The 27,038-nt window shown below is 39.1% G+C and overlaps 1 protein-coding gene across 4 annotated transcripts; it reads right to left on the bottom strand.

Annotated features, from left to right (window-relative positions):
• Positions 1 to 1,344: 1,344 nt before the first annotated feature.
• On the bottom strand, positions 1,345 to 25,738 carry LOC144650579 (NLR family CARD domain-containing protein 4-like). Of its 4 annotated transcripts, none has more exons than XM_078510282.1 (11): positions 25,560 to 25,738; positions 25,396 to 25,481; positions 23,009 to 23,233; positions 22,543 to 22,614; positions 20,873 to 21,608; positions 18,420 to 18,605; positions 15,250 to 15,294; positions 13,840 to 13,920; positions 13,346 to 13,426; positions 7,913 to 10,779; positions 1,345 to 4,499 (listed from the first exon to the last, which is right to left on the bottom strand). In XM_078510282.1, exons 5-11 carry the CDS (start codon positions 21,579 to 21,581, stop codon positions 4,335 to 4,337), a joined length of 4,134 nt encoding a protein of 1,377 aa, XP_078366408.1. In that variant the 5' UTR covers positions 21,582 to 21,608; positions 22,543 to 22,614; positions 23,009 to 23,233; positions 25,396 to 25,481; positions 25,560 to 25,738; the 3' UTR covers positions 1,345 to 4,334. The 4 variants fall into 4 exon arrangements, with proteins under 4 accessions (XP_078366408.1, XP_078366405.1, XP_078366406.1 ...); XM_078510279.1 differs by lacking the exon at positions 1,345 to 4,499 and adding an exon at positions 5,881 to 6,953 and having other exon boundaries at positions 25,611 to 25,727; XM_078510280.1 differs by lacking the exons at positions 1,345 to 4,499; positions 25,396 to 25,481; positions 25,560 to 25,738 and adding exons at positions 5,881 to 6,953; positions 24,075 to 24,310.
• Between the last annotated feature and the right edge of the window lie 1,300 nt (positions 25,739 to 27,038).

Below are 27,038 nucleotides of genomic sequence, written 5' to 3'. Positions count from 1 at the left end.
GGTATGACCATCGTGCACTGATCTGTTCTTGAGCAAGACACTTGACCCTCACACTGGCTCTTTCCGCTATATGTGTGCTCCGGCACACCTTGCACAAGCCCTCTGGTAGCATTTACATTACCAGATACGTTTTTACCTGGAATCCGCAAGGGAAGCGTAAGTGGGGTCGTCCCCGGAACAACTAGAGACGTTCTCTCGACGCAAAGATCAAGTCCCTAGATGCACAGAACAGGCGGCCGTGGAGGGAGACTGTTAATGGCCTATGCTCCTGGGAAGAAGTGAGAAGCGAACACACGCGGGTTGAAGAAAAGGAGCATGTGCAGTAGAAGGTCTCCTGGCAGCCTCAAAACAGTCCAATATTATTACAAAACACCAGTGTGACCAAATCCTTTAGAAAATTTCAATCACGCTAACCCTTAACCAGCATCGCCCCAGTTTCAACAGTTTCTCGTGTTAACTTTCCTAATCGCCCTTGTCCTTCTCATATCCTGAATATCATGAGTGTTTGTCCAGGGTGGTCCTGTAAGCCTAATGCCTTATATTTGGTTTAGTTGTTTTAACACCAGATTGAGTTTTATTTTTATCGTCTCATATTCATATCACAATCTGAAACAGAGGAAAATAAAAATCAAACTGGTATGCACTACTGTGTGTGTTTCAAGCAGACTAGAAGCTTCAATTCTTCAAGGAATGTAAAAACAATGTAAATGTTGTTTATAGTGGTCATCCACTTTGCTTCGTTTATTTATTTTTTTTTTTACAGTTTGAGGCATGCCACTTTAGTAAAAGGAAACAAAATATCTTAAATGAACATAACATAGTTAAAAATCCCAACTAGCAGGAGGCAGACCAGTTGGCTACATACAAAGTGTGAACGAGGATCTGAACTCGGGACGACCGAGAACGAATCCAGCCAGTGGCAGGGTGGAGGGACTGAAGAGGCCAGATTGTAGTGCGGCACGTCTTGATTTTCCAAATACAAGCGTTATTGGGGGACACATTCTGATAAACAATGGGGGGTGGGGGGCATTGTTTTACTAACGGAAGTAGTCAGCTCCTTTACCCAGTCCCCATCCCCCCATGATCCCTAAGAAACAGTTGTGTTAAAAGATTAGTAGTGATTCGCTACTACAAAGTCATGGCAACATCCAGAGCCCAGTTATTCAAAGGGTGGATAACGCTGTCCACTGGATAAATCGCTGTCCAGTGTATAAGGGTTAATGACAAAACATACCACGCTATCCACTTGATAGCGATTTATCCGCTGAATAGCGCTATCTATCTTTTAAACAACTCGACCCAGGTGTAAAGTGTTCATATAGATAACAGTAACTGGAACACAAGTTGTCACTGTACACTTATTCGCCTTTATTTATCGCTGGTAGGAGCAACAATAACTTGGCTCATTTATACAAGATACAATACATACACTAATAAAAAGCGTCTTGTGTCTTTCAGCTTTTCTTTCGATATATATTTTACGTATTCGCCACTACAAACACAACCCTTAGCTGAATAATTCTGCAGTTAAATGTAACTTCAATGTCTGTGTACAACCGACAGATTTAAATTCTTCTCACGATTCACAGAACCGATTTTTTGTTAGTATCACATTTTGTTTTAGTGGAATGTGTGGTCAACACTTTTAACAATAATTGGCTGAAAATAATCTCTGCTGACTCTAAAAAGGGATAATTCAGAACATGCTACTAATCCGTCAACAAAGATGCTAATTTCAAACTAAAACCAAACAAGCCGCTGCTGTGCGGTGCAAGACGCCTACAGACTGTAAATAACACTTGAACCATTTTAGTCCATGATGAGATATTAATTCTCCTTACTGTTTTATTAAATTTTCTTAAATTCTCCTTGGGAGAATTCGGTTTTAAGTCTACACATCTTTCCTGAGATGATCAGCTTGTTCATTCTGACAATTTGCCTGACTGAACTTGTTATAAAAATGTTACGAGAAGATACAAGCTCATCAGTGCTGAGAATTAACAGGCCACCATGAATTTTAACACATGCATGATACATCTGACCGCAGTGCACTAACACTAGAAAAGTCATCATTAATGATCATCTACAATTCAAACACACGAGCATCAATCCTAAATATTTAAATGATATTTGTGAAATTCCAGTTATATTAATTCAATGATAAAAATCCTTCACATTTACTTACTTTACTATTCAGTCAGTATTGATAATTTTAACTTAAGGAGGCTCGATGTAGTTTTTTTAGACTAAGGGTGGTTGTTTTGAAAATTAAAATTACCTAGGAAGCCAATGTTCGATTTTTGCCAAAATACACCATAATGATCAAATGTGACCAAATTTTAATTTTTTACCCGTCACTAAGTCACAACGGTTACCATAGCAACGATTGACGTTTTCTTTTGTTCTCAAACAAGCTTGATTTTCTCGAAATCTAGACTGACACTTGGTGTTTATATTTTGATATGTTAAAGTTTAGTAGATTGACTAACTGTTGACGAAATTTTAGAAAAATCTGTAAGAGCGTTTTCAAGTAAATCAAGAATGAAATTTTCAGAAAAACATCGTTTTAATATAAAATAGGCGCCTTAAAATTGTTTCGTATTATTTGAGCACAGTTTCTCTCACTAAAATATAAATACTTACACCATCAAAGACCATTAACTAAAAGCGAAAGACTTTTTGCTTTAATTTGTTAAAATATATCGACTGCCGATTGTAAGAAATTATAAGAAAATACCAAAAACTTCATTCTTGATTTACTCTAAAACGCTCTTACAGATTTTCCTAAAATTTTGAGCACAGGTAGTAAATCTACTGTACTTGAACATACCAAAAAATGAATACCAAGTGTCAGTCTAGATTTCGAGAAAACCAAGCTTGTTTGAGAACAAAAGAAAACGTCAATGGTTGCTATGGTAACCTTTATGGCAAAGTGACGAGTAAAAAATAAAAATTTGGTCATATTTGATCATTATGGTGTATTTTGACAAAAATCGAACATTGGCTTCCTAGATAATTTTAATTTTTAAAACAACCACCCTTCGGCTAAAAAAACTACATCGAGCCTCCTTAAGGTCGCGGGGGATATATACAGCATGAATAAATTCATGAAGCGAAATTTTGCTTGACCTGCATCTTTTAAAACGCTTATTCCTCGGCTGTTATGAATGCGATTAAGCTCAAATTTTACAGAGACATAAAGAAATGATAAAAGTATATGTATGTCATCTTTTATTTGGTAGATTGTACCTACGGCGATGTTATAGCCACGATACTGCCAAATTGGGAAGAACGTGATTTCGTGGCAGAGTTTGTAGAACGAGTAGGAGACAGCACACTGTGATCTTGTCAAAAACTAATCAGTCAATATCTCTAGAGTGTCATAACAGAAGCGGATTTTTTAATTTAAAGTTTTCCAGCAAGTTATGGCGGTTTAAATGCGCAAATTTTAATTGAATGCCTTCTACCTCTTTCTAAAAGCGCTCTTTTAAAATTCCGCCTCTGTATGAAGTTCTATATCCGCGCTGAATTCTCTGCCACAAAATTGTCGGAAAAGTCCAAACTTTGAGATTTTCGGGGGTGTCCCGATCAAAAAACGGTTTCAAAATGGTAATTATGGTAAATTTATTCCACGCTTTTATGATGAGAACAATGCGTTTTCAAAGAGACAAACAATTCCAGACGCAAACACATCAAATCACGCGCGCGTGCTCATATTTTTTATGCAAATATCTCGTCGTAAAGTTCTCGATGTCAGTCGTTGAACTTCGTGCATACGCTTTAAATAAATGCATAATGATGAGCCTAAGGTGTCCCCCGCGACCTTAAGTGTTATTCGATAAACAAGACATCTGACATAACCGGAATTCCCAAATGAACCTGGGAACTAGTTTATACCTGAACAGTAAATCCAGATAGTATTCAAGTCGTGCTGATCGAGTTTGAATTTTCAGACTTTTCCCAGTAGCATTCCATTCTTACACGTAAACGGTAATTACATACCTAGGATTACAAAGAAGCCTATGTATTCTCAAATTCTTTTACAAAATCGGAGCTTTACCTGCCCTCCCTGCCAAATGTGCGGTTTGGGACTGGCACTAAGTACGCGCGCGCAATATCATTTTTTTCAACGCAAAATTAATGTTCTCCCCACCAAACATTCAACATTAAGCATTACCAAACGCTTCAAAATTGCTTGACACCAAAAAGCATCTCAAGCAATTCCTAAGCAACTGCTCTAAATCTGTAGTTAAGAAGGACCTCTCTTAAATCTACAATAAATATTAATAATGTCGCTTAGGTTACCGATCCAACACATTATGATACATCCTGTGTCACATCTCCTCGGGTTTTTGTGACAAAGAATCTGACTCTGCTTGGGATTTGACCTCTCGCTCATCAGCAAATAAAGTATTTGGCTTGTCTTGAAAGTCCGGCCCACCATGTTTTAATTCAGCCTCTGTCTGCAGTCGCCAGCCACCCGTCTGAAGATCCCTCGTCTATAAAAGCGGAAGGTAAAACCCATTACGACATGAAAGTTTACTGCATAAAAACAACATTAATCATTTTAGTAACCGAAAACAGCATATACCAAGATATATTTTTCAGTTAGTCATTCCTGTTCAGGATCTCAAGAAACTTTCAATGTCCACCTGTTATCTATATGCACAATAGTCTGGCTTGATTCAAATAAGAGAAGTGATCAACCTATTTTGTGTATACTATTATGATATTATCACCTGAATTTTAAATTCCTGTTTTGAATATTTTTTTAATTCCAAGCTATAATACCCCTGGAAAATTGTACTGCATAGAATTGGACTATTTTGAAGAGAGCTCTAAGACATTTCCCAGTTTTTAACTCAACCCATGCTAGCAGCATTTCAAGATCAATTCTTTTTCGCATTGCGAACTAACAAACATATTTGTTCCCGATATTTCTTTTCAGAGCAGAAGATATTTCACACAAACAATTAAGGTAGGCTTTTCTGTTTTTCAGTGGCAGTCATCACTGATTCGTTTCAAAGAAAAACCTTTCTCTATGTTCCCTTTTGATTATGTCTTCAACACTGCTAATCAGAAGTGTTTAGCGTTAGGAAAAGCATACTGCATACCACTGGATGTTTAGTGGAAAACGAATTCTGCGGCTGATGTCCATGGTCGCTAGGCGAGGACGATTCTGAGACAATTGGTTACTAGATGTTATTGGATAGTGCATGGCCAATAAGTATTCGCTTTCTTGAGAGAGAGAAATTACTTCGAGAGATTTGGCGTATGCATGGGAAGCTTAGAAAGTAATGAGCAAGAAAGTAAAAATCAAGCCATTTTAATGATCGTCAGCAATAATATGGAAACAAGTCTTGTTAGAATTGAAATGAAATGTTTCTTCAATCTTTTTTGGGTTTGTCAGTTTTTTTCCGCTGCAACAAAAAATTGTTACTATTGTTAGCGGCTACTAATATTAGCGATTTTAGTGAGTTGGGTGAAAATCGCTAAATTTAGTACTCGCAAAAATTTGTCACGGTGAAACTCTCCCCTTCCCCCCAAAGAAAAAAAATGAATATAGTGTAGTATATGTACAGCTATATGACAACGTTGGAAGGCAACAATTTAGAAGGCTGGGAGAAAGCCGGGATCGCCGCGGTCATGGCGGGCAAGACAGATTTCCCTGACGAGGACCTATTTTTTAACACTTTCACTTCACCGTGTTTTTTCTTTATACGATGGAATTGATCGTTCAATTCCAATTGACTTTGGTCTTCTAATGAACATATATTTCCATCTCAGCTATATGTTCATGAATAACCTGTTTACACGACATCGCTTATTTTTTCAATTTTTTGGAAAATCGCTAAATTTAAATTTTTCTGGGTAGTACTTCTCAGGAAGCGAACTGATAAAATTATGTGCAGAAGTGCATGAAAACGTGGGGTGCCGGGGTCAGAAACTTAAAAAAAAGATCAAAAAATCTCTTTCTGATTAAAACGAGAAGTTTAATATTTTTCTGTTAAAATGCATCACCACATTTGGAATCTTCGTGACACAGCCCCCGCGCTTTCCACATATTCCCCGGCTATCAAGTTGTTTACAAGATTAGAGACACTGGAAGCCATTTTAGTGCAAACATGGTACGATACAGTGGCTTTTCATTGACGTTCATCATTTTCCTTTCATCTTTTCGTGTATTATTTGACACTTCTTTTCAAATACTCAATAACGCCTGTACTATTCGTATAAATGGGTTTCCGTTTTCAAAAGAAATTTCTTTTATGTAATAAGCCTGATGTAAATGCATATTGTTGGGTTCGTGGCATTTTGTTGGTTTTCTTTAATTCACTTGTATTAACCACAGAAGAGATCAAAACTCCAGCACGCAATGAATAAAAAAGCACGGAGCACCTCAAAAATTTCTTCTCATTTTTGATATGTTTATAACAACGAAGAAATGTAAAAAGCAAACTGAAACATCAAATGTCTAATTCAAGAACTATCCTCACTTTCAGAAAATTTTTCTAATCAGCGCAGGACGAAGACATTTAAAAGGCGCTACAAAATAAGCTTCCTATAAGATTTGTTTTTCCCGGGAATCTGTTTTTACGTGTAAAACATTACTCTTGTGTTATATAAATGTCACAGCTTGTAGCTTTTCAGTTCGATCCAGGTCAGCCGAAATAAAATTAATGTATAATTTCCAATTGCAATGGCACCACACAAAAAAAAAAACTCAAGTGTTTTCCTTCTAATGAAAGAAAACACTTTTGTCTCCTCGCTATTTAAAAGTAACGAACGAGGCATACTCCTATTACTTCAACCCTCGCTACACTGACAGGACTTTTAAGAAATTCTCTTTCTGTCTCCTTTTCTTTTATTATTGTAGCATACACAGTTTCTACATTCTTGGTTAAGCCAAACCTTTTCGCATTTATAGCTTTTGGAGGAAGAGTTTCACAGCTCTGAAAGAAAAAAAGATACTTTATTCATATGTCACAGAGCTCTCCCTATTGTATTGCGCTGTAGCCTAAAACAAACGTTACAAATGGTTTAAGCGACTTGAGAGTTATACTTCAAGTCACCGCTATTTAGTCATAGCGACATTTTGCCCTTGATTTTCTTTGCCAAACACTGTACCATCATCAGCGGATGTTACAGTAGATCACTAAAAAATCAAATGTACGGATAATTAAATTGTTAAGAATTTTCGTTTAAAAGTTTTTGATCATTATTCACAAATACTTGTTTCGTAAAAGAAGACAAGCTTGCACACAATTATGAATGTTCCTGACACCGTATATTTCCTTTCATTCAGACCACTCGTAGAAACAGTTTTTAAGCAGCTTATTGAGATTATTATACATTGTAGTAACTCAATGTCTCCTCATTGGCTAAGAGCCTACAGCTAATTCTGGGAATCCGCGCAGCCTACATATTAGTGAATAATCTCCGCGCAATGCATGATTTCCAAGAGCAATGTGTCAGGCATCTGACGGCGAAGGAAATTCAAGTTCGTCGATTCGCTTTTTCAACCGAGAAATAATTTGATCTAAGTTTAAAAATTGCTGGACAATAAACTCTCAGACAACACAAAATGACTAACAAAAATTGGGAAGGAACTACGAAATACATTAAGGAAAAAGCATTCAGTTAGAATTAGCACAAGTTTTGAAACAGGTGGAAATCGTTTTTCATTAGTTTCTTTATCAAAAAAACAATGTATAATAAAACAATTATTAGATTCGGTTTTTGTGATATCCGGGATAATTAAGGTCTCGGTAAGTGTTATCAGCCACAGCCGAAGACCTTGATTATTCCGGATATCACAAAAACCTCAGCCAATAATTGCTTAAAAGCGCCAAGTATTAGTAGGTATAAGACAAAAAGCAGATACAAATGTCAACAAAAATAAAACACTTACATGGTATCCAGTGTCCAAGAAAATGTTGGTTCCACGTACTGCTGTACACAACTCCCCGGCTTCTTTCTTTGTCATCTTAACACCCCACAGGCACAGGTACAGCTCAGGAATACTGCTGAGATGCTGGATCAGATCACTGACTCCTCGGCCAAGTGGATTGGACCCTAGGCCAAGTACCTCCAGATCTGGTACATACTTCAGTGCACGGGCCAGTGCTGATACTTCCTCTTCACCCATCTGTGTATCATTCAACTCCAGCTTGGTCAAATGAGGAACACAGTACAGGTGTTTAGCCAGTTCAATGATCCCGTGACCCAGTGGGTTGTCTGATAAATCAAGTTTCTTTAGCTCTGTCAAGCTTTTTAAACAATGGGCTACAGCTTTGGCTTCCTCTTCACCCATCTGTGTTCTGCTCAGCTCCAGCTCATTCAGGTCGGGCACACTGTTCAGGTGTATAGCAAGTTCAATTATCCCGTGACCCAGTGGGTTGTGTGATAATTCCAGTACTTGTATCTTCTTCACATCGTTTAGGGAAGCAGCAAGTATCTCACACTCTTTATCTCCCATATGGACTCCAATCAACTTTAATTCAGTCAACTGTGGCACGTGATGAAGGTTCTCAGCCAAATCACTCACACCACTGTATAACGGGTTCCATGACAAGTCGAGCTTCTGTAAGTTAGGAGCCTGGTGCAGTGACCTAGCAATGACAGTACCACGCTTTGCTGACAAATTGATCCTTTCAAGTGTCAAGCTGCGGAGATTTTCAGTGAACTGTATACAAGAAACCGTCATTCTCCTTATCAGCTGAGCGTGGTAGCGAGTGACGTTAACTGAACCCTTGATATCTACATTTCGAGGACTTTTTACAAGAGACAACACGTTATTCACAAGCATGAGCTCTTTGCTTGTTAGGTCGTAAATTTCAATGTCTCTGACAAATGACAGACAATGCTGCCGAGTCTGCTCCGGCACGTTCTCAGTCAAAACCAACGCTCTGCTGTTGTCTTGATTCTTTGACAGGTCATCAACAGGCTTCTGAGGAGGAGACACTGGTGCTGATGTGAGTTCAGTAACAAGTTCAGTAGTCAGAGCGTGACGGTAAACTTTATCAATGCGAGTGAGATAGAAGAACATTTGCTGTCCTTCTTTTTTAAGGAAAAAATCTTTTACTAATACATTGGGGTGTTTTTTTTTAACAGTCCTAATCTCCCCCGAACACGAAACAACGGCAGTGTTCAAATCAAGCATTATAGACAAAATGTCATCATCTATTACTGTGGGTTTGCCGAGCCCGATCTCGACGATGTCAAAAAATACATAGTTTGGAAAGCCGATGGTTGATTTCAGTAAGTGGTCCCTGGCAGCAATAGGAAACTCTTCCTTATTTAGTATTAGAACATAATTAACAGTCTTAAGGAACAAAGGAAACAAAGCATGTCTGTCTGAGGCTGAACAGCAAAACAAACAATCAGAACTAATAGAAAGAAACTTCCTTTGATCTTTTGACAAATCCTTAAAAGAAGGCGTCTTAGTGAAGTTAAACGCCGCGAGACCTTCTTTCTCTCCTATGATCCGCAGATGACTGAGAACAACACGGGCAGCATCTGATGACAATTCACAGGTGAATTTCAGAACTTCAACCATCTTCTCTATCTTTTCAAGAGAGTCAACTTTTGACAGGCAGTTGACAGTTTCATTTTTCTTGATCATCAGTTTTTGAACGATGAACCAGGCTGCAAGGAACTCCTGAACAGATTTATGAAGAAAATATACGATTTTCCTGGGATTCAAACTTGATAGTTTTGAAACTTGAAAGAAACCTACGTCAATAAATTTCTTAAAGACTTCGCTATCGGGCAGTTTGCTGAAGTTGAAATGAAGGCAGTCTTCCAAAAGAGCATAAAATGCCAGTTCTCCTAATTGTGAGAATTCCTCTTTGTATTCCTCTATGCTCTTAAATGCTTCATCTGAATCCTTTGCAGCCAGGTGATCCAAGAGAGTCTGCATAAATCTAATGTAAAGGTCCGCCCGAGATGTAGGTAGTCCTTTACGATCTTTCTCTTTCCAGAGTAGACACAACATTAACAAGAGAAGCGGTATCTCCGCCATGCTCCGGAGGTTTCGTTGCCGCAGGTATGTAACAAGCTCTTCAACGTCTTTTTGATCACTGAAAAACTTGCTCGCAAACTGTCTAACTTGGTCCACACTATCGAACCCGTTGAGTTCAAACTGAACATGACTTGACCCTCTCAGCTCATCCTCTTTCACTGGCCGTGTTGTGACAACAACACAACAACCTCTCAAATTACTGCTTTTCCAAATCTGATAAACTGGTGATGATTTTCCAGCGCTGTACTCATCATAGCCATCCAAAACGAGCAGGACTTTCTCCTGGTTCTGACAGACATATTCGTACAAGTTATCGATCCCCATTGGTTCATCTACAGACAACAGTTCAGCAGTTTTCAGCATGGCGCAGAAATCGTTGATGTCGCAAACATCTCGCAACTTAATTAAAAGTACAACATCAAACTTCTTTAAAATTTCTTTTTCGCCTCTAGTCCAGTCCACAGCAATCTTTTGAGTGAAAGTCGATTTTCCTATTCCCGGTTTTCCGTACACGAGAATTCTTTTAGGGTTAAGATGACGTCCGTGGCCTTTAAATATCTCGCTGTAATCGTTAAGCTTTTCTTTCCTTGTTCCGTCAGGTTTTCTGTCATCTCTCAGCATTGATAACTGTATGTACATGTCATCAATATGCACAGTGTTGTCTGGATCCCAAGGTGTGATTTTCACTTGACTCATGGTGTTGTAAAACTCATGCAGCTGTTCTTGACACCATCTCAAAAATATGTCCGTAGGATCTATTGACACGAAACAAAAAGCAAACTAAAATATGTAAAATGCCTGATACTGGCTTTAAAAACGTTAAAACACAAAGAACTATGCAAATACGCTAGGCGTGCGAGAGGACAGAAAATTAATAAAAATTAATAAAGGGAATATTAAAAGTTTTAAAAGCCCGTGTCAAACATTTTACATTTTCTTAATCGTAAATCCTGACTGCAATTTTAGTATTTTCGTTTTAAAAAAACAAAGTCATTATTTTTTTCTCTATCTCCCATTATAGTTCACCACTAAATTATTTCCGATTCTGATTGGTTTAAACTGATCACGTGACTCGATAGTGCCGTGCGCGGAAAGTACTATCAGCCCTTATAGTTCACCACTAAATTTTCTCCGGTTCTGATTGGTTTAAATTGAACACGTGACGCCATAGTGCCCGTCCGCCGGAGGGCACTATCAGCCCTTATAGTTCACCACTAAATTTTCTCCGATTCTGATTGGTTTAAATTGAACACGTGACGCGATAGTGCCCGCGCGCCAGAGGGCACTATCAGCCCATAGTGCCCTCCCGAGCGCACCCGTGCCTTTTTTTGTAAACAAGCGTGCCTGCAGACAAAAAAACCCAACCAAATTCACTGCATTTAGTGGGTTTCTCGTCTGGTTTTGTTTCGTTTGTTAAATTTCGGCTTTCAATTGAGTTTTTTATCCTGAAAAGTAAAAATTAATAATTCACGATGCTTGTTTTTGTATGTGCGCGCGGTAGAAAATTTAGTGGTGAACAATAAAGACAATAGAGTGTTTCTGTCTCGGAGCTATTGGTCTGATAGTTGCCCCTTGGAAATCTGATGTTCTTAAAACTAGCATATTAGCCCTCGAAGCTACGCTTCTCGGGCTGATATTTGTTTTAAGAACATCAAATTTCCGCGGGGCAACTATCAGCCGATAGTTCCTCGACAGAAACACTCTATTGTTAAAGAAGAAGTTCACTCCAGAATGGCCATTTATTTTCTTTACGCCAATAAAAAGTTTACACAAAGATATGTTATTCACCAAAATTTCAGCCTCCAACGTTGACTATAACCCTAAAAAATTTTTCCCAAAACTCGACAACTAAACGCCGCCATCTTGGAGCTGGTAATGTATGCGTGATGTCAAAGAGCTCAGCCTGAAGTTTGGCGGGAAATTTTAATAGTCGACTCCTTGAAAATTTTAATAGTCGACTCCTTGAAAACTATCAGCCGATAGTTCCTCGAAAGAAACACTCTATTTATTAAATAGAACAACTTTGATCACGTGTTTTGTTCTTCTAGCGGCAGCAGATACTAGTATTTTTTATCTCCCTTATTATACTGTAGAACAGGGTATTTTCTTTTCCGTATATTTACCAATTGTAGCGAACGCAACAAATGAAATAATTTCCAGAACAAAAGTACAAAACGTAAAACTAGGAACCGGCGTACAACAAAGGTAAAACGAGAAAAGAAACGATAAAGAACGACATATACCTGATGGTTTAGAGACATAGACAACAAGCATAGATAAACAGATCTTCGTGAAGATCATCAATTAACGAACTTTCCTAGATTTACATTAAACGCAGGAAAACCTACCAATTTAAACTCGGGCGCAGGAGACCTGGGAAGTTGCGCACGACAGATAAGGGATTGGTTACTACAACAAGTTTTCTGCGAAATTGCGCAGAATATTGCCTGGTACTTTGTCGACGAAGCTGTTGGCTGAGCTAGCTAGAAACAGATAATATTTCGCAAGATTAAGCAGGACGGATGCGGAATATAAATCATTCTTACTGTGAAGACAACAACTTAAATTATTACAGTTTCAGCTGTGAAAAAAGTGTCATTTGTGGATGTAGGGACTTTTGCCATGAGCTGTACATGGGAGACAGGCTTCGCCTGGGGGTTGATTTCTCACATATAGGGGGGATGTGGGCAGTGTTCAACTTTGAGTCTTCACATCTCTGCTGGCATGTTTTTTTCAAATCAGGCGTATATGGCCAGAAAAACATTATTATCCATCACTGGTACATAACGGATATCCTGCGTTATGGCCCACAAATTGAATTGGCGCGCAGTCATTGGCCAAAACGCATCACGTGATGCAAAATGAGACAACAGGCATCAGGCTATACACCCCGTTCGGTTTGATATTTGTCGCCCGATGTTATAGTCAAGTAAAGAACAATCGGAACTTACACCACAGTGTTAAAAACTTACGTAAACCAATCAACTTGCATTGGAGGATAATGCCCTTGGCAGCAAGATTGTCCTCAAAATTTCGCAGTTGCCCTTCGCTCGAAGCTTCGCTTCTCAGCCAACTGTTCATTTATCGAACAATCACTCAGCCTCGGACATTATCCTCCAATATACCAGACACCTAAAGGGGTTTATTTATTTACTAAATAAACAACTTGTGACAATTTGTTGAATAACAAAACAACTATCGTGCTCAACCTTGCGGAATATCATCTGATTTAAAAGCACTCAACACATAACCTCGTCGACCCATTTTCGCAAAATATTTGTTAAATATATGTAATCTGCAAATGTGAAGCTTTTCTTATACCATTGTCCTGGATGTGCTTAGCATCCCGTTTCTTCGCACAACGTGCCCCTCTCTCCAGTTGGCTGGATGAACTCTGCTTTCCTAATGATGTGTCCATCAGGAGAAAGAAATATGTTTTAACGTCAGAGCAGCCTGAGGGGTTACTTGGCTATTAAAGATACTTGAAAAGATTTAGAACCAGGATTCCGGGATATCGAACACAAAAGTTGGGGATACACACCACTGGACGGGATGGTTCTTAAAGATAAATATGGTGGGCTACGTCCCGAGGGCTCACATAACTGCAGTCTATTGCGATTATACTGTAACCTGAAACAAGAGAAGTCAAGTTTTGATTGTTAGCTTAGCAAGCTAGACACGCTCTGCCTGGGGGTTCACGAGCTGGATCCTATAGCATAGGGTGGGGGTGCGAAAAATTGGTGCTGCCTTGACATCAGCTCACATGTATTATACAATCATCAGTGGTAAAGCTCTAATCCCTGTTAACGCAATACCTTCAAATTTGATGTGGTTGGGATCACGAGTATTTGCACTTGGTGACCCTCTCTTTGATTGGCTGAATGAACTCTGATTGTCTTCGAATATATCCGGCAAGAAAGAAAGAAATTTATATTCCTATTCTTAGGCCATTTTAACTTTATTAAAAATAAAAAAACACAATGCGGTGACAAACATGACAAGACAACGCATGTCGGAAAAAAACTTACCAGGTACCAGTCTTTTATTTCACGTTTAAATCTTATTGTAATCTTTTCAACGGTCACTTCTGAAGGTGTATGTTGAAACATACGAAACGTTAAGTTCTTAAATCAAAGTTTTTTCCGACATGCGTTGTCTTGTCATGTTTCTCACCGCAGTGTGTTTTTTATTTTTAAAGAAATTTATGAATGTCAGAGGAATACTACTTTGTAAAATGATTTCTCCTAAAAAAAAATAAATGCATATACTAAACACAGTTAAAAAACAAGAACAAGTTTCACATAATTAAGGATTAAAACATAATCATACAGAACACAATGGTTTTCAAAGAACAGGTGTTTATTACAGCTGGTAATTTTAAAGCTCGCATTCCAAACGCGACTAAGGGCTGTTTATATGGAATAGAGTTGTCCCTGGTAGGAGAGTTACCCTCTCCCCCGCGCTATCTTTTGCCGAGCGTTTATATGAGAAAGTTGTCCCTATTGACCGAGCCAAAACTTGGCCTTGTCGGTTCAAAAGACTGCCGAGAGTTATTTTGAAATATCTATTATGGCGGCCTTTTTTAAAATCAGGAACGCTGAAACATCGACAAAGACCATTTTGGACAAATTGACCGCCGACTTCGATGTTGTTTTGGCTGTTTCCAGCATTTGCGCATGCTCCGTATGTGTCAACTTGTCCCTGGTAGGTGAGGCAAAAATAACCAAACTTTCAAAGCGAGTGACCCTCCACCCAGGGTCACCCTACCTCCCGAGCCAACTTTGCAATTGCTCATATAAACAGTTCGCAGCTATTTATAAAGAAACGTGTGAAAAGCTCTCTCGCCCGGGGTGGCTCGGTATGGAGGGTAACCCTCCCACCAGAAACAACTCTCCTCCATGTAAACAGGCCCTTAAATTAATGTACACTTCCCAAACGCCAGTGTAACTACAGCAGTGCATAGATTGAAGCAAAAAGGTGTGGACAGAAGCTATTTGTCATTCAAGCTGTCACATAGGCCTCAAACAGCAGCAAACTAACTGCCATGACTACCGTGTGCACCTTTAACAGCTGTTGTCAAGTGCTATAAAGGATAAGCTTAGCCATTTCCTATTTAATTAGGCAGGGGGAGAGAAATGAGATTTGTTGTGCAGTTTTCTGTTCATTGAGTAATCTGTAGGTATTTTGCAGTAGCGCTTTCGACATAGATAAATGGTATTAAATACCTTCAACTCTGATGCTCTTCATGGCTAAACTAATGGCTGATTTATCTGCAAGAGTATAAAATATCATTTTAATTTAACACAGCAGCTGTGTGAGAGGTTGATGGAGAAATTCCTTTAAAAGAAACTACTAAATACAATTTCAAACGAGGGTGGGGTTCTTAGAGCGGGACCGGCCATGCGTGACAAAAGTAACATATCGATCAAAACTTAGGTCAGTGTATCCAGAAATACAGTTATAGAGAAATAAAAGATCTCTCAGTTCCCTGTCATATGTTAACCCTCGGACATACAAGGGGGGGGGGGTGGATGCCACCCCCCCCCCCATAAGGTTTTTCCCAAATTTTTAGAAAACGATTTACTCTACAGTACTGAAACTTTCAGTAGCTGTTCATTCATCCTTTGCCGAAATTTTGATATGTCAACCATGTGTCCATGATATTTGACGTTGCCATGGCAACGTCATAAATACAGGCAGGTCTTGCCAAAAATCGTCATTTTTAACATTTTTCTTTATTTTTTCCAATTTTTTGAACAGAATTGCACGATTTGTTTATTTTAAGAATCCATAAGCATTCTGACTTGATTTTGCATCAATTTCTGTTATTTTGTGACTTTCTAAGAAAATGTTGAAATCCAAGATGGCGGATCCAAGATGGCGACTCTAATGACGTCACGTGACGTCATGTGACGTCACAGCCAATTAAAATTATGCCATCTTGTAGAGTAAGCTACGGGCTTTCTTCTGAGAGCAAAATAATTTCGCTACGCCTTAATATAACGAAAACTCCGGGGAGGGGTTCCATCCACCCCCCCCCCTTGTACGATGGTGGGGGTATGAGTTTGCTTGTACGTCCGAGGGTTAATGGTAGCAAGCGAAGAGACAGCAGTCGTTGTTTGTAGGACATCTCGCCGATTCTAGTTCTTAGTATCCAGCGAGTGGCGCGCCTCTGGACTCTTTCTAGGATCGTTCTCAAATTGACACTAGCAGGAGACCAAACTTCCAAGGCATATGTAAGCTGTGACTTCACGAGAGATAGATAAAGTGTCCACCTTACTTTGATGTCGGTCATAAGTGGGCATAAGTTCTCTTTAAGAGTCCCAGCATTCTATTAGCCTTGAGTACAATGCGTATTACGTGTAAGTCCCACGTTAGATTTCTAGTAATGGTTACACCAAGGTCTTTTTCTTCTTTTTTAACTATAAGTAATTAATTAGATTTATTCTATTTATTTATTTATTTAAAATTTAAGATTTTTATCGCCATTATTTTTAGTTTTAAGGGTTGCGCCTCGCCTGGGTTACTTTTTCCCGTTCGCGCAATTCCTTTTTGGTCCTTTTCTTTTATTTGTCAAATTTTGAGACCAATAAAGTTGATAGACAAAACAAAAGCTAAATACAATTTCAGCAAGAATTTAATAATAAACATCTACTAGACAATCCAATCAGGTCAATGCTAGCGGTACATTTTGCACAAGTTAATGTCCCTGTTCCGTGATCGTTGTACTTGTGTACCCTGACAGCTTGTTTTGGTATATCATTAAAACTAAATATTATCGCAGCCCATATAATTGAACAAATAGAGAAAGGACAAACACATGTTTGGCGCAATGTGAGGGGACACATCTCTGCGGTTGGCATGAGAAGCGACTTTGAGTTGCGTGACCTTTTAAAGCCTCACTTATCTCCAGCACAACCTCGCACTGAAATCAGACAAGAGTATTGGCAGGTCAATTTTTTAAACACGTAACCTCAAATAAAATGACCTTTAAAGTTCCACTTATCTCCAGCACTACCCCGCACTGGAAACGAACAAGAGTATGGGCAGGTCAAATTGACGATCAAACTGAACACGTGACCTTTGAAGCCACACCTATCCCCCCGGCACTGGGTAAGCCAGCGCAGGATCGGGAATGGTTATTGGCAGGTGCACAAAAGAAAGGTGCAGAAACGATGCCAAAAGCTTGGGGGAAGTCGCCATCATTTGGCTTAACCGCCAACCCCAAAGGAGGTGATCCCCAAATTTATTGATAGACAAGTAACCTCCATACAGGGAGGTAGGTTGGGAATTTTTTTCTATAACAAATGCTTACTGATTATGGCACACCATTAAAGGGAAGTTCTTTTACATTGAATCATACGGCTTTTATAGCTAGACATGGCTATGGGTGTAACCAGTAGAAAACGTCATCAAGACCATTTCCTTCGTTTAATTAATCCCTCTACCTATTCTTCACGCAGTCAACTTCAGTGAGAATCAAATCTGGCTTTTAATAGTTAAAAGAAAAGGGGAAAAAACCTTCGTGGTGTATTTCACAATATCAGGTGTTCAGGCAAGTACTTTGGGATGATTTTCCATGGGGCATTAACATCGGTATTGAATCTTTTCATTCAAGAAGATTTCAAGGCTTTATTCATGGACTCGAACTCCGTCATTTAACCACCATCGTTCTTGTCTCCGATTAGTGTGTTCTTTTTTATCTCATGGTAACGAGGTTTAGATATGGACCTCGAATTCCTTCACTCGCTCACTCAGTCCCTCCATTCTCACTAATATTAAATCTATCTTAGCAGCAAAGTAGTTCATCTACAAATGAAACTTGGTTGAAGCATGCTTGAATTTTTCACTATTGAAACTACAGTTTCAAGAAAATATAATAACGGAAAGATACATTACAATTAAGTATATAACTGTCAAACCATTTAATGAAAAATGGCATTGTTTCTGTCAAACCATTTAATGAAAAATGGCATTGTTTTATCGCAAAACAAAGTTATTTCAGCAATTTTTGCCGCTAGCAACGTCTCCTGACTCCATCTAGTGCAATACAGTAATTATAGTCACATTCCTGCTTGTGTCAATTATCTGTGTTATTATTTAATACATGTAGCGCCTAGCATTCATTTGTTTTTCTATCACTTTCGCGTTATATTGTTCACATCTTCAATGTTATTTCAATAAACTGTATTCTTTTTCTTTTCCATAGATTTTTCCATTAATTGTGTTATGTTTTGTCTATTCAATAAAGCATTAAAATAAAATAAACTCTAATGAACTGTTTTCACCAAAGAGACTACAATACGAACACCATGAGAAACAAAATAAAATAAACAGTGACGACAACAGAAGCTGGTATGTTGGACTGAAAACAATTTTGGATGATCCCAATTACCTTCATAATGGCGCCATCTTCGGAAAACCACGGGATCACTCAAAATATTTGCAACAACAGAAGCGGCCATCACACTAGCAAAAGGACTCCAATTCTCTGATACGCACTCAGTACCATCAGCATAATCTGTGATTCCTTTTACTACTAGCCATTCAATCTGATCATCAAATGCAGCCGTGAAAATTCCTGAGGAACAAAACAGTACATGCAAGAGTATTAACTTTAGGGAGAAACAACAAATAAATAAAGACAATAAGAGTGTTTTGATTCTACTTAAGAATCATTATCTGCAATACATATAGACTCTGTTTTTAAGATGGTGAAGCACTAGACATCGCACCTATTAAGGGTCATGGGTTTGGATCTAAACTGAGAAACTGAATGTATCATCGATCACGTAGTAAACATTGATCTAACTGATTACGAAAATGGATATCGTAAAATACACCACGAAGGTTTTTGCCCTTTTCTGTTAACTATTAAAAGCTAGATTTGAATTTCACTGATAGCTGCATGAAGGATGGGTAGAAGGATTAATTAAACGAAGAAAAAGGTGGTCCATGCTGGCAATACGTCACATCCTTCTTGAGAGAAAATAACAACAACACTGTACGCAGGTGCTCACGACTATTGTCAATATTATGCATTCAACTGGACTGCACTCAAGCTAAAAAAATAATATAACGGTTTTAACCCAAATTAGAGATAATGTTGAGCAATAAAGCTCCATAACAGCTGGGATGCAAGATTGTTTAATTTAAGTTTAATTTTGTTTCACAGAGTTTCAGTGAGTTAATTCTCACACAGATAGGTATCCCACGGGTGCCGGCCCTTTCTATCCAATTAAGCCCTGACCATAAAAAAGCCCCCAACTCTAATATTAGGCAAGCCATCTTAAATAAACATTTTTAAAAGCCTCTAAAAGCTGTGAAACCCATTAAAACTTTCATTAGAAATACTTTTAAAATTCATTTATCCGCAGAAAACCCTTTTTGAATTTTTTAAAAACTCTCTGAACCTAACCCTCTAGGAACCTGATTAGCCTGCGTGTCCGGCGTTCAAAGGGGAAGGAGGAGGGGAGTTCGCGCGCGATGCGTGAGGTGCGAGGCGAGAGCGTGAAGCTCCGCTTCTCCTTCCCCTTTGAACGCCGGCCACGCAGGCTAGGACCTGATTTGACCAAAAATTGCAATGTTTCATGAAATGGTTTGTGTGGAGGGCCACTTGTAACACTACAGTGTAAGCCTTTTGACCAAAAAAAATTAACCCATGGCTTATTAAGCCTTGGCTAAACGGCAACACAAGTGGACCCAACTAATCGCAAGTTTAACTTGCGTAAAGACTTGCGTTGGCTGGCCAGCATGCAAGTTGCCAAAAAAAGTCATTTTAATGCTACTACGCGCTGGGGCGGATCCAGGGGGGTGGATTGGGTGGCTAGCCACCCCCCTTGATCCACCAGAAAAATGAAAATAAACATATTAAAATAGAAAATAAGGACAACGTCCATCCACCTTTCATGGTCAGGCGGCCGTTCAAAGTTAAGGAGGGCCATTTTTCCAAAATTTGTAACAAAACACGTGTGTATAATTCTAAAAAATAGATTCCTTTTAGCTTTCAAGCTTTGTTTTAGCCTTGCTGGAATGATTTTCTTCTTCATTTACCTCTTTTTTAAGCCAATTTTGCTTACCTTACCATTTTTTCGCATCGAAGCGATTTCACAAGCAAGCAAAGTCACCAAAGTTGTCCCCGGGCCACTTTGCCAAGTGCTAAAAATTTCCACGCACGTTGGTGAGCAAAAAAAACGCATATCTCTTCTTTCCTGTAAGTTCGTGGCCTGTCAACTTAAAATTTCAATCACTGTTCATTTCATAAGAACTAGACTTTTTCTCCGAAATATAACTCAAGGTAAGTTGAGGAAAGAATATTTTGCCAAATTATCGAGGAAAAACAGTGGTTTACTAACTTAATTAACAGCTGTATAACGCTGCTCAGAATCGCAGAAATCACGTCTAAGAAGCTTCAATTCTTCAAAATTTCCTGAGGGGGGTATGCCCCAGACCCCCCTAGGAGGATGGAGCCTATGGCTCCATGAAAGGGCCTCAGACCCAAAATAATTTGCACTCCCATGTTCAAAAAACTGCCTAAAAGCCTGACCCCCCCCCATAAAAAAACTGGGGCTTGAACAATATAGTAAACAAAAATATTGGAAAACAGCCACCCCCCTTTGAAAAATCCTGGATCCGCCCCTGACGCGCGCTACAATTTATTTTTTGAAGTAAACAGCAAGACTTGTATTGACTTGCGTTAATGGGTGGTAAAACGGTGAAAAACTTTCGTTGACTTGCGTGCAAATTCGATCTCGATAAAAGTGAACGCAAGTCAACGCAACTCAACGCAAGTGGACGCAAGTTAAAAAATTGCGTCTCCGTTTGGTCAGACCTTTAGTGACAACCTACCTTCGCCTTCCAATTCAATTGCAGTTGCCAGTGGATAGCACTTAGCCAGTTCCTCACGCCGCCATCCAGCACTGACCTGCTCAGGGCCACTCAAAAACTCACCATCACAATGTACTTTGACTTCTCGCGCTGATGGATTTTTTAAAGGTGCCTCCCAGCCATCGCCGGCATGTTTGATGAGGTCAAGAAAATGTCGGCTAACATAACTTCTCATGCCAGTTGATTGCTCTCCAGTACTGGTAACTCTTTTGGATGCATATGTTGTTAATTTCGCAGAGACAACAACATCTCCTAACTTGGTTTTCTCGGGGTTCAGACCACTGCAGGTTCCTACAGAAATGACACCCTTGGGCCTTAGTTTAGTGACAGCATTTTTGACAGTAATCAGAGAGCTGCCAGGACCAGTGGAACCTTTGTAGCATCTTATCAAAGCAACTTTCACTTTCTTCTCTTGATCTGCACACATGTCTCCAAAGTAAACATAACCAACACCATCAAACCAGCATTTAAATGGATCTTTCAACTGCATATAACAAGCTATGAACTCACAGTTCTTGACCGTCACTAACAGGAATTCAACGGGTAGATTAATGTCATCTGGAAACTTTAGATGTGCTCGAATATCTCTTATGGATAACAAATGAACAGTTAGCTCAGGTGGAACATCAATCGAACTGTTGCCACATTGGTCCATTGCAGCTTTTGCCATTTTTATCAACTGGTTTTGAGAATGTTCCTAGAAGGCAACCGTTAAAAAACTTACAAAGGAAAGTGATAATGAAATGATTATATACAGTTAATATAATGTTAATTTTTTGTTTTTCCATCGTGCATTCCACACACAGAATGCATGGTTTAACTTAAAGGATTCTCAGAATAAGAATAAAGTGATGACATTGGGATTTGAAGATCTGGGATGCGACCGATGGCTGTAAGAAGCCACTAGAGCTAAATGTTTACAAAGGATCGGAGGTATCTTTTCCATTGTCCCACCCATTCACTTATGTCCATGATTGAACTTAATACATGTTAAGGTCGACTGTCTACTGACCCATACCAATGGTTTCTGTGACACAAATCATCAACTAGGAGTATTTCTGCTCCCCCCTGGATGGAATGCTAGTCGATTGCAAGGTTAACCTCCAGCAATAAATTTGCTGGTACCCATTCTTCACCTGGGTGGAGAGAGGCACTGTAAGAACAATGACCCCAGCCACTGGTTAGAGCCCAGACCCAGGGCTCCCTGGGGATCTTAGGTCAGGGCCCCGGCTACCTGCCCACGGGGTCGTTGACGCTGTCCCCCCCCTCAAATTTAGAAGGGGGAGAGGGACTCAAATCCAAAATGCTCAGTCAGGAGTGCAGCACGTAAACCTAAGGCCACCACTGCCTCGTCCCCAGGCGTCCTCGTCCTTGGTCGTGCATGGTTCGCTTGGTGTTGTGGGACTGACGTGCACGGTTCGCTTGGCGTTCTGGGCCTGATGCGGACGGGGAAGCGGCTCGCTCCCTAACCATCAATCCCCGCGCTCCCTGTTTTCCCGCCTTACCGCCTCAACGTCCGGCCAATCGGCGCCTGGGGACGAGGCAGAGGCCACCACACCTCCCACACATGTACAGTCATGTACCTTGTTCTATTAAAAAGTGCAAGTGGCAGCAGAGGTAGCAATACTCACCACTATTTACAATAATTGAAAATAATGGTACATGTCTTTGTATTCAGTAAAAGCTTGGTTCTTGAGTGACCCCTAAAGTAGAAGTTGGAGAAGACAAATGTCATGAATAACTATATATACGAGCAATTTAATTTATCTGTGCTAAAAGGCATCCAGTCTACCAGTCTACATTTGTGCATGTTAATAAAAGTGAATAAAAATAATAATTACAACAAGGCGCCCAAAAGTGTGACCACTTTTAATTTATTCACATTCTTTCGTGCAGATTTAATCCAATCAAAAGCCGTGGATATAGCTTGCAGTTGACTTCTGATTGGATTAAATCTGCACGAAAGAATGTGAATAAATTAAAAGTGGTCACACTTTTGGGCGCCTTGCTGTAATACTTCACATTGAGTTAAAAAGAGTAACTCGTACAGATCTATTGAAGTGATTGAGCTGCTGTTTTAAGATGTGAGTGACTCACCTTTCCAGGTGCTGAGTCAGGTACATGTAAGATGTCAACAGCAGTCATCAGGCCCCTGAGTTGTTTAAAAAGGATGAATGATGCTATCCACCTGACAAATCACTATCCAGTGGATAGAGTAGTTTATCCACTGGATAGTGATTTATCTGGTAGATAGCATTATCCACCCTGGACACTGGGCCAGTTAGTTACACATGGAAGCTGATGGATTGGAAGTCAAGTGAACTGCAGAGAACAAAATAATAACACATTGATAAGCATTATGAGTACAGGGAACATTCTGGGTGCAGGTTTAATTAAGCTGGATTTAGACACACCTATAAAGTAAAGTGTATTAACTCGCTAATTGGGTGAAAAAGCTCACAAACAAAACAAAATGGCCGACTTTCAATTTGGTGATTTTGGTTTAATGCCAGGTCGGTTCGGTTCAGGAAAGAAAACAATCAAACAAAGATATTTATTAACTGAGTGTGGCACTAAATAGTGAAAAAAAAGTCTAGGAACTAACGTCTAGGAACGCATTGTCAATTATGATTGCTGAGATATCCACAGTCCTTGGCCAAGTCATGAATGATCAAAAGTTGGAAAAGAAACCAGGAAATTTTATTTTGTGTGTTTAGTTAATAGCCTGATAGCTCTATAAATTTCTCTAATCAAGCACAGAAATATGCAAGCTGTATACATTTTAATGGTCTAATCAAACAGTTTCTTCAAATATGCAAAACTGTATATCAAACCAGGACAGAATCATGACAGACAAAATAATTCGATCTGAACAAACAAATATATTTTTTTAAAGAAGTCTTAGTTCTACACTAACAGACATTCTAAAACGGCAAATGAAAGTAAACAAAATCTTGCTATTAGTAACCAATTCACCCAACACTGCATCAAAATCAAACTGAAAACGATACAGAATAACTGAATCCACGCGTAATCAATAATTTTAGGGAGTGCCAAGTCACACGACGCCTTGTCGTCTGGTTTACAACAAGCGCGATTGTCCAAAAGTCAGAAGACTTAGTAAACAGTTTTCAAAGAACTGTGTTAACCTTTTTTTTCTTACCTACAGTGTTTTGTCCTATTCTTGCAGCCTGATCTCAACAACAACGACAAACATATTTCGTCGGCCAGTCATTTCAAAATTTCTATTGTCACGCGAGAACATATTTCACAATCATTTTTTTTGTTTCAATCATATTTCAGACACAAACATGTTTCACGTGATGAAATGGAATACAACTTGAACCCTCGTGTGGTATCATTCGATCTCACGGAATCACAGCACGCGAACGTTTCTGAAATTGAAATTATCACATTTGAGGTGAATCCGGGGGTGAATAGATGATGGAATTTTTTCGATGGGTTTATTAAAACACGTTGTCAAATCCCTAGAAATTTTCCTAAATTATAATTGCCGAGGTATCCAATTCAGGTTTGCAGTCGATAAGAAGAGTTAGGTAATTTCCCTAACCGTGAAGGGAGGTCAGCCGTGTACAAGCGCCTGAAAAAATTCCCGACTACGTCTAATCCGATTTTTGCTATTTTACAAGATATGACTCACAAAAATGGTAATTTTACTCATTTTTAGTTGCTCTTTCCAGCAGCGTCGATAGATTTTCCCCACACTAATATTACTACTCTGTTTGTCTATAGCCCGATAACTGACCTTTCTCGAACATAAAATACAGTTTGTGTATTAAAAGCTGTATCCCAGACCAGGGAAGAATCGACGAAATGCTTAGACTTTAAGTCCCTTAGACTAACAGCTGAACAGAACCATGTTAAAGAACATGTGGCCCTCCATTACATAACATGAGCAATATGTCACCTTCATCATTATTATAAAACTTCGTATACTGACAAAATATCGGCGGATAGCTATCCTGAGTAACAATCGAAACATGTCTGGCAAACAAAATCTGATTGCCCAAAGTTGCCTTTCAAGAATGGCAATTTTGGCACAGCAATGCATGATAGAATAACACGAGAAGAATCTAAATACCCTCAATACTTGTAGCATAAAAGAACAGTGTATCAATCCAAGAAACTTTGATGATTTTGACATTGTAGTAAATTGAATATTTCGTTGTTTAAAGAGCACAAACAGTGCCTATCCATCCAGCGATCCGACTGCAGAACATGAATTTGGAAGAGTGTATATTATATTAAAAGAAGACCACAATGTAGGGACTTGTGATATCAACTAACATTAAGTTAAGTTAACATAAGTTAAGGTGAGTTGATGTTTACATTTTGAAGCAAACCGAACGAATATACTTAGTGGAGTGTAGTTTGTAGTTCAAGGTTCCGTTCTATCAGACTGTCGTTTGTCTATGGCCTGGTCAAAAAACAATTCGAGTACGAGTTACTGTTAAATAGCATACCTTGATATCACTGATGACTTAATTCTTCCCTGGTTATATCCTGGTTATATCTGATCCACGCAATCGGTAGTTGAAATGGACAATTCCTACCGATCACAGATCAGAGCACAAATCAGTACCTCGAAAGTTTGAAACAAACAATTTTTTGCTGATAAATCTTTTACCTCTTAAGTCTTATATTAACTAAAAGCCAACAAACTCTCGCAATTACTTACCATCTCATCCGTTCAGTGCAAACGAATCGAAACTGAAAACGATAAAAGAATTCCACGCGTAATCAATTAGGAATATTGGGGAGTGCCAAGTCACGCGACGCCTTGAGAGTTCCTTAACAGGTTTTAACAGGTTTACACAAAGCGCGATTGTCCAAAGGTCTGATTTTGTTGCCCTTCAGTTCCCTACATCAGTCAACAAGAAGCCCTGTGGCTTTATAGACGGGCCTTGTAGCGTTATTTGCTTTTTGCGTTATATTGAAGCGTGACAACCGATACACGATATACCATACTTCGCCGCCGCGCCAGTAAGGTCAAACGGCCACTTTGATCATGAATTGTTTACACCGCTTCGATGCCTGTTTTCTTTCTTACACTAAAACTAATGAAATATTACTTGTCTCTTTCGTTTAAATCTTGTTCCTGTCCTTTCTAACTGCCTGGTTCTATTTTGCTTTGTGGTCTAAGCGTGGATTTCTTGTTGAGTTACCCATGACTTTATACAAAAAGCCCTTTTTCCCTTTTTGCCTCTTCACACATCCTGGCAATTTCAAGTGGCTGATGAAAGATGACCCAGTCTAAGTCAATCACAATGCGTGACCTTCAATACCCTTCTTACAATAAAAAAAATTACCGAAAGCATGAGTCGAGACGGGCGTAGGCCGCTAGCGGCTTGGGCCCGTCTTATAAGCACCGGCAAACAGGGTACTGACTGATCTCTACAGAATCAGAGCCAGACACCTAACAACTCTGGAAAGATTATCGACACTCCGTGACGTTAATATGCTACTGAAATGAAAAAATAAAATGAGCACAGGAAGGCTGCAGCAGCAATACCAGCAAAATTTTCTCTCGGCTAAATCACGCCAACACATAATCTCAATTTCTGATGTGGTTATGGCAACCGTCAAAACTTCACCCCCCGAAACAAAATCGAACCGCAATTTTACAATTACTGAGTGAATTCTCGCGCGCTGATTGACTTATTTTTATCATCAATAAGAATACAGAGTCTACAGACACATGACATTTTCGCAAGGCATTGGCGTGATTATAACGCGTGTTGTCAAACTGGCCGTTTTTTAGCTTATAAAGTTCTATTGAATGTTGTCAGGAGAAGGCGAGAAAAGGTATTGACAATCGTTGCGCCCTGATTGAGTCAGTTTGAATAAAATTCAGAAAATTTCAAAATTACTTGTTATTTCACTTCTTTCAACCGTGCATTTGACCTTTTCTGCCTTTTGTTATCGAAATTAAAAAAAAACACATTTTATGCGTATGTCCTCTTATTGATGATAAATTGCGTCATAACATTGTCACAGCGTTGTGGATCCACGAGCCGCAAGTGGATTCACGACACGCTTTGACAATATTATGACACAATTTATCATCAATAAGAGGACAGACGCATAAAAAACTGACATCAATTTT

The sequence above is a fragment of the Oculina patagonica genome, chromosome 4 (assembly GCF_052425735.1).
Source record: "Oculina patagonica isolate OP01 chromosome 4, crgOcupat, whole genome shotgun sequence".
Classification (NCBI taxonomy): Eukaryota; Metazoa; Cnidaria; class Anthozoa; order Scleractinia; family Oculinidae; genus Oculina; species Oculina patagonica.
The sequence above is the reverse complement of the archived record's forward strand: the minus strand, read 5'-3'. Positions and strand labels throughout refer to the sequence as shown.